Here is a 15,276-nt window from a genome sequence, read left to right as displayed (position 1 = left end):
TTGAACAGCGAGGCAAAGACAGAGTTAGTAAATTTTCCAGTGGAGTGGAGAACTATAAAAATAACTCCAATACCGAAAAGAGACAAAGACCTTACAAATATAAGAAATTTCAGGCCTATATCATTGATATCAGTCATGGCAAAAACTGTAAACGGTATTATAAAAAACAAAATAGAAGGTTACACAAGTGAAAATGGTATAATACCGTATAGATCTTACGCATACCAGAAAACAAATCGGCCTCAATGTGCATCAATGATGTAATAAATATTATTGCCTCCAGGAAAAAAAACAAGGAACATGTAATATTAGCGTCAGTGGATCTGAATAACGCGTACAACTGTGTTAACCTTAACTCCCTAAAAATGTTGATGGAAGTGAAGGCTTCCCAGAACTTATATAGACTGAATCATAAGTTTTTTAGCAATAAGGCTATTAAAAGGAGGATGCGTGGAGGTGGTGCAGGGCGGCCTACCACAGGGGTCCTGCCTATCACCACTGTTATTCAATATTTACACAAAAAGACTACACCAAATAAATGATTCCAAAACACAAATAATACAATTTGCAGATGACTTTGTCATTATTTCCCATTGCCAAAATTTTATGGCAGCTGTTACCAACTTGCAGAACAAGCTAGCAGACTTTAATCTACTTTGCGGTGATCTTGGTTTCAGTTTTAACCCAAGCAAGTCGGCGGTCTTGTACATGGGAAGAGAGAGGAACAATACAATAAACATTGCAATAGACAATGTTCAAATACCAAATAAAAAATGTATAAAGTTTCTAGGCAGATTTATTAATGTCAATATGTCATGCACTAGCCATGTGAAAATGGTTAAAGTTGATACAAAAAAAAGCTGTAGGATTCTGCAGATGGCTACAACGATCAAGGCAGGACTAAAACCTAAAATAAGTGTTAACATTTTTAAATCATTTGTAAGATCTAAGCAAGAATATGCGATCACAAGCTTTGCAGATATGGGAGTGGGAGCAAGGAAAAACATGGAGATTGCTCAAGCCAGAGTTTTAAGAAGATGTGTCGGAGTACCACCTGATACCAGCAAGCATGAAATTTTTGCATTAGCGGGAGTGATGCCCCCTAGTTTCAGGGCAAAATGGCTGACTGTTAAAGAACTCTTTAAAATTAAGAATATAAATCCAAGGATGTTTGAAGAACTAACATTGTCAAAAGCAGAAACTAGTTATACCAAAACTTTAAAAGAATTCAAAAGTTTCTTTGATAATACACGCATTTGCGACAACTTCAAGCCTTGTCCTAAAATAAATATAGTAGAAAAGGTCCTAGTTAAAAAAAAAGAGGAATACTCGGAAGAAGAGATAAGAGCGATTTATGCAGAAATACAGGACAAATATATCAAAGAAGGTTGGAAAATTCTGTCAACGGATGCATCAGTAGTACAGAACGGAAACTAGGCTCTCATCAGTGGGGGCTGAGCTGATTGGAATCAAGAAGGCTAGTGAGATATGTTTGAGAAACAAATATCGAAAAGCTGTGATATTTTGTGACGGGCTTGGTGCAATTAAGTTAATTAATCATAAGCTAACTGACTCTTACATAGTTAGTGAAATACATAACATAATAGACATATCAGAGGTTCAAAAACTAGACATTATTTGGGTACCAGGACACAAAGGGTTTAAGTTAAATGAAAAAGCTGACAAAATAGCAAAAAGAGCTACTACAGAAGGGGAAATGATATACACACTTTTTAGTATAAAAGAAGCTCTAAGAGAAACAAAAAATGAAATAGTAAATATGTGGAACGAAGATTACAAGCAAAACTGTAGAAGTAAGGGTACTATTTTAGCTGATTATTTCCCGGAAATACCCAAAAATTCATGGCACCACAAGTGTAAGTGGAAGGCGAAAAGTATTAAAACAATTAACAGACTAATGACTCGACACACTTATGACAAACCCTTTTTGTTATAAATCAAAGCGATAGACTCCGATATGTGTGAGGAATGCAAAATAGTAGAACATGCTGAACATTTAATATTCGAATGCCAACGTTTCGCCAACCTCAGGGGTAAGTTTCGTATTTTCAAATATTACAAAAGCCTAAGAGAATTACTTAAACAAAAAAAGCCTTTACATCTAAGAGAACTGGCTATCTTCATAAATAAGGCTAACTTCGACTTCTAGTTATAAACTTGTATCACTTTTTAAAGTAAACGTAGAGTAAATAAAAGATCAAATAGCATTTTATGATCAGATAATACACTACCTGTCAAGCTCGCTCACAGGGACCCTTTTTGTTTTTTTTTTTTTGTAAGCCATGCTCGATGGTTAAAAAGAAAACGCACAATATCAATCAAATTCTCGATTTATGAGAATTTATAAAAACAAATTTACAAAAAACAAAAGAGACAAGACTGGAATAAACTTTCTGGATAAAAGCAAAATTTCGAGAATTTATAAAAAAAAAAAGATACAAGACTGTAATAAACGTTCTGGACAAAAGCAAAATTTCGGTTAACAAGTTAAAAAAAAAAAATCGAAGAAATTTACATGAGAACATGTCTTGCACATGTAACTCGACAACAAGTACCTGATCAATGCGGCTACGTAGCTGCGATCAAAATCCAGTCATCCATGCGATGATCTAATCAAAAAAAAAAAACAGCAATTCCTGAAATTGAATTACCATACAGAAAACACAACAATTTTTCAAATTATACATAGGTATTATTTATTCAAGGAAGCATCCAAAATTCTTTGCTTAAGGATTTTAAAAATACCCTTTCTTTTATATGGCTGTCTGTCATGCGACTGCGAGTATCACAGACAACTCACTTGATCGCTGAGGCCATTCTCTCTGATGGCACTGAGCTACCAGGTGTAACCAAGTGACTGAGAGCTACCTTGAAAAGATTCGGAAAGGTTTCTTTTTGGGATAACCAAAATGTTAAGGGATCGCTCTGCCAATGGGTAAGCGGCAAGCTTAGGAATAAGGACAATTCCTTTTGAGCCGGGTTTTCCACAGGTTTTTGGATTGAAATTGAGCGATTATGTGTGTCAAGGAAGCTTTCATTGACATCTTCTTTTGTAACTTCGCTCTTCAACTGTGGATCTAATGAGTGCTGAAAGAATTTATATAAAAATTAATTAGTAATCTTCATTAATACTATCTTTTTTAATAGCTAATACATTCTTAAAGAAAATATATCTGTACACTCTTAATCAAAAAAAAATACAATACTGTATTTAAGTTACGTACAATTTCTTCATGGCTCTTCATTTCTAAAATAATGTCTTGGGTTGCATCCACTACGCACATTGGCGATTGAATGTAAATTTTTTTAAATCGAGGATCCAATAAAGTTGACTTCACAAGAGTTTTATTCATATTCAGTGAATAAAAGCGAGATTCCGAAATTTTCAACAGTGCATCTTTTGTAACTAAACCATCATCCGATTCAACTTTAAAATTTTTTAGCTTTTTCATAAGAATGGAAATCAGAGGAATTACCAAACTGACGGTAACGTAGTTTTCTCCGCTTATTTTTTCAGTTGCATCTTTGAAAGGCTTTAATAAATTGCAGAAATCTCGGCAAGTTTGTAGATCATTCATGGAGACCATTTCGGGTAGAGCCTTAACCGAACTGGATCAATACGATGTCAACTTTATTTGATAGGTCTAGGAAGGACACTAACATGTCTAAGCATGAGTTCCATCGAGTATCAACATTTTGTATCAATGTCTTTATTCGACCTTCTGGCACTCCTTCATCCGCTTGCAGTTTTCGCAATGCGTCCATGGATGAGGGACATTGCTTAAAATATTTTACGATACGCTTAACTTTTTTCAGTAACTTCGAAAACGAATCAATGTTTTTCACTACATCATCTACTACCAAATTTAAGGTATGCGCAAAGCACGGAACATGTTTCCCATCACCAACAAATAATCTGGATGCTGCCTTCATATTATTGGCATTATCAGTAGTGAGACTTCTCCACTTAAACCTTTCTATGCCGAACTCGTCACAAGCGTTTTCTAATAAGTTGCAAATATATTCGGCTGTATGTGACTGAATTAAATATGGAAATTATTATATATATATATAGGACAACAAATTGAATAAATCTATAAAAAACGAGAAGAAACGTGCGAGTCGTTTCTGGGGACACGACTCTACTTATACCCGTACTCAGTCAGTATATACAGCTTATGATTTTTTAGGATTTTAGAAAAAAAAAAAAAAATTTTACATTTTACATTTTTTTGCTACATCTGCTATTACGTTACATTCGTACGCAAACTTACTTGTTCAAATTGACACAGCTGGCGTTCACATTGTTATATTTTAATGAAATTTTTACGAAATGCAGTTCTTTGCCCGTTCTTTTAACTTAGTGGTTCGTTGATGGCAGCCGTTACGGACGTTACGGGCGACGGGCGCCTGATTTTAGCGTTTCATAACCAAGTCACATACAAGGGGTAGACCAATAACCAGCGATAGCTGAGCCGGCGTATTTGTCTGTTAAGGACGTTACGTTACGGACGTTACACTTTTTCCATCAAGTCAAATTTTGTAAATGGAAAATATTTATGTATTTAAACAGCTTTTTAACCTTGTTTTTACTTAAATTTTACCTAAAAAATAATTATACAATATTTCATTACTCTTATATGTATTACAGAGTATTATTTTAACATGGTATTTTATACTTTTTAGATCCAGCTGTTCGAGCTACTTTTAAAGTATTGTCATTGCAATAAGCAGAAAAATAATGATATGAATTAATAGATGGAATAATATATATAATATATATTTATCAATTTTAATATATATATTAATATATCCATGTTTTTGATATTTTTTCAGATGTAGTTTTGACATAATTTTTGCCAACGTAAATTAGGGAAACGCCACTAATATTTTTTTTCGCTAATTGTGAAAATCTAAAGCATTTTTTAAAATAAGATTTTCGGCTTTTACTAGTTGCCAAACTTTTCGCTTAACAACTGCGCCAACACCATCCACCGCTCCTTTTCCATGAGAAGTAGCGAAAAAATTCCATTCGAAACAACTCACATCAAATTCTTTTAAGAATTGTGGAATGTTTCTCAAAATGTACTTATTATACCCGTACTCAAAAAAGAGTTAAGGGGTATATTAGATTTGTGGTAAAGTGGATGTGTGTAACGCAGAGAAGGAAACGTTTCCGACCCCATAAAGATATATATCTGATCAGCATCAATAGCCGAGCGATATAGCCATGCTGTCTGCGTCTGTCCGTCTGTCCGCTGCTGTCTGCTGCTGATGGCGCCTAGACTCAAGCTATAAGAGCTAGGGCAACCAAATTTGGTTTCCAGACTCATGTGATATCACACTGCTAAGTGATTCAAATTCGCCCCGCCTCCTTCCGCCCCCACAAAGGAGAAAATCTGTGGAGGCACAATTTTAAAGAAACGATAAAACTAAAAGCAGTATCGAGAGAATGACCATACACCAGACTGCCGAACTGAATCAGATCGGATCATAATTATAGCCAGAATGAAGAAATTAATTTTCAGTTGCTTCCCCTCCCCCTCCCGCTGAGACAACACAACCATTTTCCTTCCCTCGCACACCTGCCGCGTTCAGTGCGCGAGCAACCCCAGGGAGGAGATGTAGAAATGAAGACATGTACAACTACATGTTAGATGTATAATGACATTTTATATGTAGTGTAGATAATATGAGCAAAAAAATGTAAAATTTAAAATTTTTATTTTTTTTCTAAAATTCTAAAAAATCATAAGCTCAAAGTGTATGTATATACTGACTGAGTACGGGTATAAGTAGAGTCGTGTCCCCAGAAACGACTCACACGTTCCTTCTCGTTTTTAAATTGACTTCTGCAGCCATCAGAAAATATCTTTATTCTATTGAAAGAATGAAGCTTTCTGATTTTTTTAATTAATAATTAAATAAAGCAGTAAAACAGAATTTTTATTGTGCGACAGCTCATCACTTACAATGCAATAGGACTTGGCGCAATTGTTGAACCAAGCAAAGCATGTAAACAAAGATACTTGTGAGTAACTGAAATGAGCAGATTGAACCTCATTTTGCGACAAAATTCTGTAATTTTCTGCAAAGTCAACTTGCAATATTATATCATTAGGTTGTATTTGCATCTTTGAGGCATTAAAATAGCTTTGCTGCGAACGTTTAATGTATGAATGCAGCTTAAAGGCAGGAAGCTTTGCGTTAAGCTCATACATTAATTCTTTTACCGATCCTTCGGTGTTGCATAGTACCATCCTGTTGTTTACCATTCTCCAATGCTTCCAAGCGGCAGTTTTGTCCATGCGATTAACATACAGCAATGGTACAATATCTACAATGTTAATCACACATTTTTCACACTCGCTGGTCATACAGATTTCACTGTCAACGTTACAGAAAGTTTCCTTTAAAAAATTATCAAAGTTTGATGGAAACGTTGGAACTATCTTAACAAAACTTTCTAATAAGACAGCTATGTTTGCGTGATATTGACACACGCACATGAAATGAGGTATTTTTTCAGTCAGCTCAACTGATATTGGACGGTTTTCGAAAACTTGGTTCGAGAAATATGTTCATCCGGAAACTCATGTTGAAACAGGTCATACGCCTGAATCAAGTGAGTAGCATATATCGCTTGGAAACTGGAAGCTGATTAGCTCCAGCGCGATTCTTATTGATACTTTTGAGTAGCGCAATATCCACCCTTTTCACAGCTTTGGCCAAAGTCTGGGCGGAATTATAAGGCTCGTCATTGTTTGCTTTTGTTGTTGCCTTTTGCTTATGTGCCTCTCTAAATTTGGCCACGCGTTGTCTATTCTCGGTTTTATGTTTTTTTGCCAGTGACACACTATGTTTTAACTGCTCTTTTATTTTTTTACGATATGCTCGCTTTCTTTCTGCCTCTTTAATTTTATACTCCAAAAGTTTTTCATTATTATTTTTTAAATCTGCGCGAAATTTTTTTGCTCTGTCTGCATTTGAACTCATTTTAAATACGTAATACGAATATTGTATACTTGTCACCACGCACGTTTATAATTTAAATGAGTTTGGCAAAACTATGAGATCAAAGCAAGAACTTCTAAAAGCTTTCTAACGGAAAATGCAGTAAGTAAACATTGCATGCATGGGTGTACCACCGAATATTTGCAGGGGGGTTGTGGGGGTTACAAATTTGTAATTAATTACTTATTATTAATTTTTAGGAATCATTTTAGATTTGAGAAGAATTTTCATTTCATCTTTATTTAAGCTGCGCTTGTCTGACCCCCTTGGGGTACAGCCTTCTTTGCTTGCAATATGTTCACGAAAACACAAAGCTGCTAATTCTAAAAACAGATGCAGCTTTCAAACGGTTATTTACATGTGCAAGCATGGGTGCACCGAGCATTGCAGATTGGGGGATCGCATGTTATTTAAACACACTTTTTGTTACTTTGAGGTTAAGTTTTTCGGATTTTCGGCAACCTAGACGAATTTGAAGCCCAGATTCATATTCAGCAGGTGAAATCCATTATAAACACCTACTTTCACCTAATAATATTAAAATACAATTTTTTAATGTTCATGCCGTTACGGACGTTACATACTTTGCCATTAGTATTTTTCAAAATAATGTGTAATAAAGGTATTTTCTTTTTTCATTAGATTAAAGTGCATAAAAAACTCTGTTTATAAAGCTTGTTTGGAAAACAAAATTGTTCAAATTCATTCTGTTAAAATAAAACGAGAAGGAACGTGTGAGTAGCTTCTGCTGACGCGACTCTACTTATACCCGTACTCAGTCAGTATATACATTGTTGAGCTTATGATTTTTTAGAGTTTTAGAAAAAAAAAAAATTTTACATTTTACATTTTTTTGCTACATCTGTTATCTACATATACATATACAATGTATATTATACATCTAACATGTAGATTCTACATCTCCTCCGCTAGGGGTTGCTCGCGCACTGAACGCGGCAGAGTGTGCGAGCGAGAAGGAAAATGAGTTGCGTTGTCGGTTGTCGGAGGGGGCGGGAGGAAACAACTAAAAATTAATTTCTTCATTCTGGCTATAATTATGATCCGATCTGATTCAGATTCGGCAGTCTGGTAGATATGGGCATTCTCTACGATAATGCGTTTTTAGTTTTATAGTATCCTTAAAAATGTGCCTGCCACAGATTTTCGTTCTTTGCGTGGGCGGAAGGGGGCGGGGCGAAATTTTGAAATACACTTGTATCAGTGTGATATCACATGAGTCTGGAAACCAAATTTGATTGCCCCAGCTTTTATAGTCTCTGAGATCTAGGCGCTAAACAAGATGGACAGACAGACAGACGGACAGACAGACATGGCTATATCGACTCGGCCATTGATGCTGATCAAGAATATATATACTCTATGGGGTCGGAAACGTTTCCTTCTCTGCGTTACACACATCCACTTTTACCACATATCTAATATACCCCTTAACTCCTTTTTTGAGTACGGGTATAAAAACCTTTTTTCCGTTACGGACGTTACACACAGTGTGCCCATTTTTATTTCAAATTTTTTCATATATATTATATAATTTACAAATATGATTTGTATCTTAAATAATAGAAAATAAAACAAGTTTAAGATTGGCTAAGCGCTAAATACTGTAAAGACTGTTTTGCCCACTTTTTTGACCATGGAAAATATCCTTTGTCGGGTCAAGCAGCCTAAATAATTATGTTCATTATTTGCACTGTACCAATCACTGTTAATCAGCCTCTGATATGCACGGCAGCGGCCGCTCTTTCATTTTATCTCGCCTTCTTCGCTTTGTTGTTGCAGTTGCAGCATCTAAGCTGGTCTCTCGCGTTCCATATGACGTTCGTGCGCGGCTTAGCATCTGCCCCGATCTGCTCTCCTTTCATCGCTCGTTTTCGCTCTCTTTAACACTTGCTGCATAGGGCGCTGGCAAGTCGGCCCATGTGCCCTTGTAGCCAGTAGAGAGATAATCTTCGTATCAATCGCATCGCTTTATTATATCGCTCATACTAACGCCTACTTTAATTCCCAATAAAAATGAATTGTACATTTCTCATTGAAACGCTAGACCTTTTTCTTTAAGTCAAACGATTTTCAACGGCTATTAAAAACTCTTAATAGCCAAACATTTGGTGACCCCGACGTGATTGTGCATTAGTTAATATATTCGTGCAATCACAAACTACAATTAAACATTCAAACATTGCCATATATTGCCGGTTGTTCGTTATTGTCGTTTGCCCGCGGCTTCAAGTGCGTGTCATCGACCACATATATATACACCAGCCGTTCTTGCATATAAGCATATACGTTTTGTTTGCGGTGCTCGTTCCCGTCACTTGCGCGGTACTCTTTGTTGTTCATCTTCCCGCTAGAAACGTTTTTCTAACGCCGTCGCTGCTATGGAGTTGGATGGTTCAAACGGCAGTATAACTACCGCTGCGGAAAACGGGGTGATTTTTCTGAAGCGGAAGGCATCGGAAATTGTGCGAAGGCCTCAAAAGACTGAGTGCCACTTGGGAGAATGAATTGTCGGCTTGCGACTACTATATGCTCGTGGTAAGGTTGGAGGAGATCGAGGAGCTGCAGGGCACGTTCAAAACCGTGCAGAACGAGCTCGAAGAATTGGATTGTCGAGAATTTAGCAGTGGATTGCGCGACAAGTTTCAAACACTTTTCCGAGAGTTGAAGCCGTCAATTTGTCGTGAAATTGCCAGGACTAGCGATCAGATGCCTTCTCATTCCACGTTGGCTGGAACAAATGCAACTGCTGGATTTGCCTGTTCGCAGCCTCCACCTCGCCGTGGACACTCCCTGCCGCCTTTGCAATTGCCAACGTTTGGCGGAGGGTATGCAAACTGGTCAGATTTTTATTCTATGTTTGTTACCATTATTGACAATCATCCGGACCTATCCAATATTGAAAAGTTTCAGCATCTGCGATCTTGCTTGCGTGATTCGGCGTTGGAGACAATTCGATCGTTAGAACTCTCGGATGGCAACTATAACATGGCATTAGAATTATTGGAAAAGAGATTTAATAATCGACGGTTGGTCTTTCAGGCACACATTACTGAGATCCTGGGGCTCCAGGCTGTGGAGAATGGGTCAGTGGCTATGCTTCGGGAGATTTCGGACAAGTTCAACGCTCATATGCGGGCGTTGCAGACTTTGGGTACTCCTGAGCAGATCGCTGGATGCATAATCGTGCAGGTGCTTCTACGGAAACTGGATCCAGCAAGTCAAGCAAAGTGGGAGGAAACTTTAGAAGATACAACAGCCTTTGTCAATCTCATTCCTTCGTGGGAATCTATGGCCTCGTTCTTGGAACAACGATGCAGGACATTGGAAACCGTGGATTTCACTATGGCAACTTATGCGCCGAGCAGTCAGGTGGGAAGAAGTACAAAAACTAACCCTTCTAGATCCGCACTTGTTGCCACAAGTCACAGCTCATCGGGATGCGCTCCTTGTAGTGAAACTGCTCACGAAATCCATTATTGCTCGAAGTTCAAGGCCCTGTCCCCTGCGAATCGCCTTAAGGAAGTCAGGAGACTCTGTCTATGCTTAAACTGCCTCAAAGCAGGTCATCGGGTGACTACATGCAGCTCGAGCAGCTGTCGTATCTGCGGGCGCAGGCACCACACTCTTTTGCACTTCGGTAATCCTGAAGCTACTGCAGTCCAAACTCAATCAGTGGCACTTGAAACTCTATCTCCGTCTGTGCCGTCTAATGTCAGCACTCAAACATCTACTTCAGCACCCACGTTGTCTCATAATGCCACTGCACCGTCTACTTCGTCGTCTACCTCTGCTGCTCTTATTGCCCAAGGTTTCAGTAATGATGTTGTTCTGTTAGCCACGGCAACAGTCTTGGTTAAAAATCGTTCAGGAGTCCTCGTTCCCTGCCGAGCTTTGCTTGATTCCGGCTCTCAGCTGCACCTAATAACCTCTCGTTTTGCAAATCAGCTTCAGCTTCGAAAAATAAAATCATCGACTGCAGTATCTGGAATAGGTGATTCAAAATTCGTCACGGATGGATTTTCGGTCAACATTAGCCTGCACTCTCGCTCGACGGTCTGTTGTAGCCACGCGGGGGAGGAAAGAAAACCTTGCATGGAGCCCGATTATTGAGGAAGAAGGAGGGTTCCGGGGGGGGGGAGGGGGAGAAAATGGAGGGAGCCCCTTGTAAAGTCTACGAAAGAAGAGCTAGATTGTGAGGCTCACTTTGTTCAACATTTCCAGCGATTACAAACTGGCGATTATTGTGTTCGGCTGCCAGCTAAATATAACTTGGATCTCTTGGGAGAATCTTATCAACAAGCTCAACGTAGATTCTTATCTCTTGAGCGGAGGTTAGATCGTCGCCCTGATGTGAAATCTCAGTATGCTGCTTTCATAAAAGAGTACCTTGATCTAGGTCATATGTCTTTGGTTCCTGCCGAGTCAATCAGCTGCTGCCGCTACTTTTTGCCTCATCATTGCATCAGAAAGGAAGATAGCTCGACAACCAAGCTGAGGGTCGTTTTCGATGGATCCGCAGCAACTTCATCCGGTTATTCCCTGAACGACGTCTTAATGGCCGGTCCTGTAATCCAACCCAAGCTTTTCCATATTCTCACTCGATTTCGGTCTTATGCAGTTGCGATAACGGGAGATATTTGCAAGATGTACCGGTGTGTAAGGGTCTCACCCGAGGATAGTAACTTGCAGTGTATTCTGTGGAGGAATTCTATGCAAAAGGATTTGCGTGTGTTTAAGCTTGACACCGTTACTTATGGGACGAAGCCTGCCTCATATTTATCAGTGCGGGCGATGCATCAGCTGGCAATGGATGAGCAGGTAGCGTTTCCTGTTGGGGCTGAGATTCTTTGCCGGGACTTTTACGTCGATGACTTGATATCTGGAGCCAGATCTCAGGATGAGGCTATCCACATTCGTGAGCAAACCACTGGAATTTTGTCGAGAGGTCAGTTCCGGTTGAGGAAATGGTGTTCGAACGTGCCTGCTGTGCTCGATGGAGTTCCGGAACAGGACAAGGAAACCTTTTTAAAGTTCGACGATGGCAGCAATTTCACCAAAACTTTAGGACTTGCCTGGGATCCGGTTTCTGATCAGCTTTTATTCTCGTTTTCGGCCCTACAGTCATCTTCGCGTCCCTGCAGGCGTTCCGTTTTGTCAACAATAGCTCGGTTCTACGATCCCCTCGGATTAGCTGGGCCTGTCATTACAAAATCAAAAATCTTTCTCCAGCAGTTGTGTAAAGAGAAGTTATCCTGGGATGAAAGCTTGCCATCCGTACTCAACACCTCGTGGCAGGAAATATGCAGTAGTTTTGGCCAGATACGGCGTTATGAATTTCCTCGGCTTGTGCTCATTCCGAACTCTGAGTTAGAAATTCATGGATTTTGCGACGCGAGTATAGAGGCTTATGGTGCCTGTATTTATGTTGTGTCGAAGGGTCAGCGATCCAGCAGTCACTTACTTTGCGCAAAATCTCGTGTTGCTCCATTGAAAACACTAACCATACCAAAGCTGGAGCTTTGTGGAGCGGAATTGCTAGCTAGGCTCATATCTGAGGTAGCAGGAATGAGTGTCTTCAAAGGAAGGTGCTACTGTTGGTGTGATTCGGCTGTTGCGCTCTCTTGGATTCGGGACGAGCCATCCCGATTCAATATATTTGTCGCAAACAGAGTGGCAACGATACAGGAACTGACTGAAAAAATGGAATGGAACATGATCCCACAGATTTGAACCCGGCCGACATTCTTTCACGAGGAGCTCTACCAATCGAGATGAGTGAGTCACCCCTTTGGGCTCATGGACCTCCCTTTCTTTGCGGCTCTTCAGATGACTGGCCAGCTACGGTGTTGCCTGATAAGCCAACCCTGGAGCTGCGTCGTAAGGTTTTCTTAGCCAAATCACCTTACTTGGACATTGTAGCCAAATCCAAGTATGCGAACTCATTCGCTTCTTTGCAACGCGTTTTTGGCTACATTCACAAATTTTGCAACCGGATTCGGCGCCCTGGACTCACCGTCTCTGACATTGAACGTGGAACCCAGCTATTGGTGCGGCTGGTCCAGCGTACGCAGCTCTGGGAAGACATGAAGTCACTGCGCTCTAGGGGAGTGGTCGCCTCATCCAGCTCACTTTCATCATTGTGCCCTTTCATGGATAATTTTGGACTCCTCAGAGTTGATGGTCGGCTGAAGAATTCTTCGTTGGATTTTGATGGCCGTCATCCCATCATCTTGCCCAGCAGCCATCCGCTTACTCTCGCAATAATCTCTCACTTTCATGAGCGGAATCTACACGCCGGTCCTCGAGCTCTACTGGGATTAATTCGATCCCAATATTGGCCTATTGGGGGGAGAAAGACAGTTAACAAGGCCGTAAACAAGTGCGTGAGATGTTTTCGAACGAAACCTAGAAATTTGGAGCACATCATGGCGGATCTTCCAAAAGAGCGCCTAGACGGTTCTCTCGCCTTTGAGATCACAGGCGTAGACTTTTGTGGCCCGTTTTTCTACAAGCCGGAGGCACGCAACAAGGCTCCAATCAAGTGCTACGTCTGCGTCCTCATTTGTTTCGCGACCAAGGCCGTTCATCTGGAGCTGATCAAGGATCTATCGACAGTCTCTTTTCTCCACGGCCTAAAGCGCTTTATATGCACCAGACGAAAGCCACGGCAAATTTGGTCAGACAACGCAACCAATTTTGTCGGTGCAAGGAACGAGCTCGTGGAGCTAAGACGCCTGTTTCTCAGCGACGATCATCAGAAGGCGGTTCTGGATTTCTGTTTGGTTGAGTCCATTGATTGGCACTTCATCCCGCCGCGCTCGCCTCACTTTGGTGGCCTATGGGAAGCCGCAGTGAAGACGGCCAAGTACCACTTCTATCGAGCAATAGCCAATTCGGTTCTTGGATTTGACGAGCTGCGGACGCTGTTATGCCACATCACGGCAGTCATTAATTCAAGACCTTTAGTTCCCATTTCAGAGAGTCCTGCCGATCTTGACGTCTTAACTCCAGCACATTTCTTGAATGGCGGCCCTCCTGCTTCATTCGCTGAGCCTGATGTCACGAAGCTAAACTTCGATCGCCTTGACGCCTGGCAGCGCGTTTCTTACCTTCAACAGCTCTTTTGGTCCCGGTGGAGGGAGGAGTACATCACGTCACTGCAGCAGCGCTCAAAGTGGCGAACTCAGAAGACGAGTTTAGCAGTCAAAGACCTGGTCCTCGTCAAGGATGAAAATCTACCTCCCATGAAGTGGCCACTAGCGAGGGTGGTCGAACTACTACCTGGAAGAGATGGCGTCGCCCGAGTCGCTGTGCTGAGGACTGCAACTGGAATCACCAAGCGAGCCGTTAACAAGCTGTGTCTGCTTCCCCTTAAAGATGCTGTTGAAAGTCAGGCTTCCAACGGGGGGAGTATGTCGGGTCAAGCAGCCTAAATAATTATGTTCATTATTTGCACTGTACCAATCACTGTTAATCAGCTTCTGATATGCACGGCAGCGGCCGCTCTTTCATTTTATCTCGCCTTCTTCGCTTTGTTGTTGGAGTTGCAGCATCTAAGCTGGTCTCTCGCGTTCCATATGACGTTCGTGCGCGGCTTAGCATCTGCCCCGATCTGCTCTCCTTTCATCGCTCGTTTTCGCTCTCTTTAACACTTGCTGCATAGGGCGCTGGCAAGTCGGCCCATGTGCCCTTGTAGCCAGTAGAGAGATAATCTTCGTATCAATCGCATCGCTTTATTATATCGCTCATACTAACGCCTACTTTAATTCCCAATAAAAATAATTGTACATTTCTCATTGAAACGCTAGACCTTTTTCTTTAAGTCAAACGATTTTCAACGGCTATTAAAAACTCTTAATAGCCAAACATCCTTCTTTTTACAAGAATACTTGAAAGCAAGAGGTACCTGTAGGTTAGCCTCAGCCAAGAACCAACAAACCACCGTAAAACCATATTGCTCATATCTTTTGAAGCTTGAATATGTATCCTATTATTCCATTAACAAACATTTGGATTTTGGACAACTTTAAATTTCTGCCTTTGGTTTACAAATAATCGGATTAGCCCATATGTATGTACCTACATATTATAATCTACATACATATATATGTACATATGTAAGCCAATAACAAAAAAAAAGTTTTCGCGCTAAATCTTCGACCGGAGCACATACACCTAGACTAAAACACACATACAACGATACATTTGTGTGTTTGTGGT

The 15,276-nt window shown here is 40.3% G+C and overlaps 1 protein-coding gene across 1 annotated transcript; it reads left to right on the top strand.

Moving 5' to 3' along the window:
- Positions 1-13,481: 13,481 nt before the first annotated feature.
- LOC121405167 lies at positions 13,482-14,489 on the top strand. The gene has a single exon (XM_041595774.1). The coding sequence runs from the start codon at positions 13,482-13,484 to the stop codon at positions 14,487-14,489; it is 1,008 nt and encodes a 335-aa protein (XP_041451708.1).
- The last annotated feature ends 787 nt before the right edge of the window (positions 14,490-15,276 follow it).

Source organism: Drosophila obscura, unplaced genomic scaffold, assembly GCF_018151105.1.
Source record: "Drosophila obscura isolate BZ-5 IFL unplaced genomic scaffold, ASM1815110v1 contig_75, whole genome shotgun sequence".
NCBI lineage: Eukaryota > Metazoa > Arthropoda > Insecta > Diptera > Drosophilidae > Drosophila > Drosophila obscura.
Note: the sequence above shows the minus strand (reverse complement) of the source record. Positions and strands in the feature narration are given on the sequence as shown.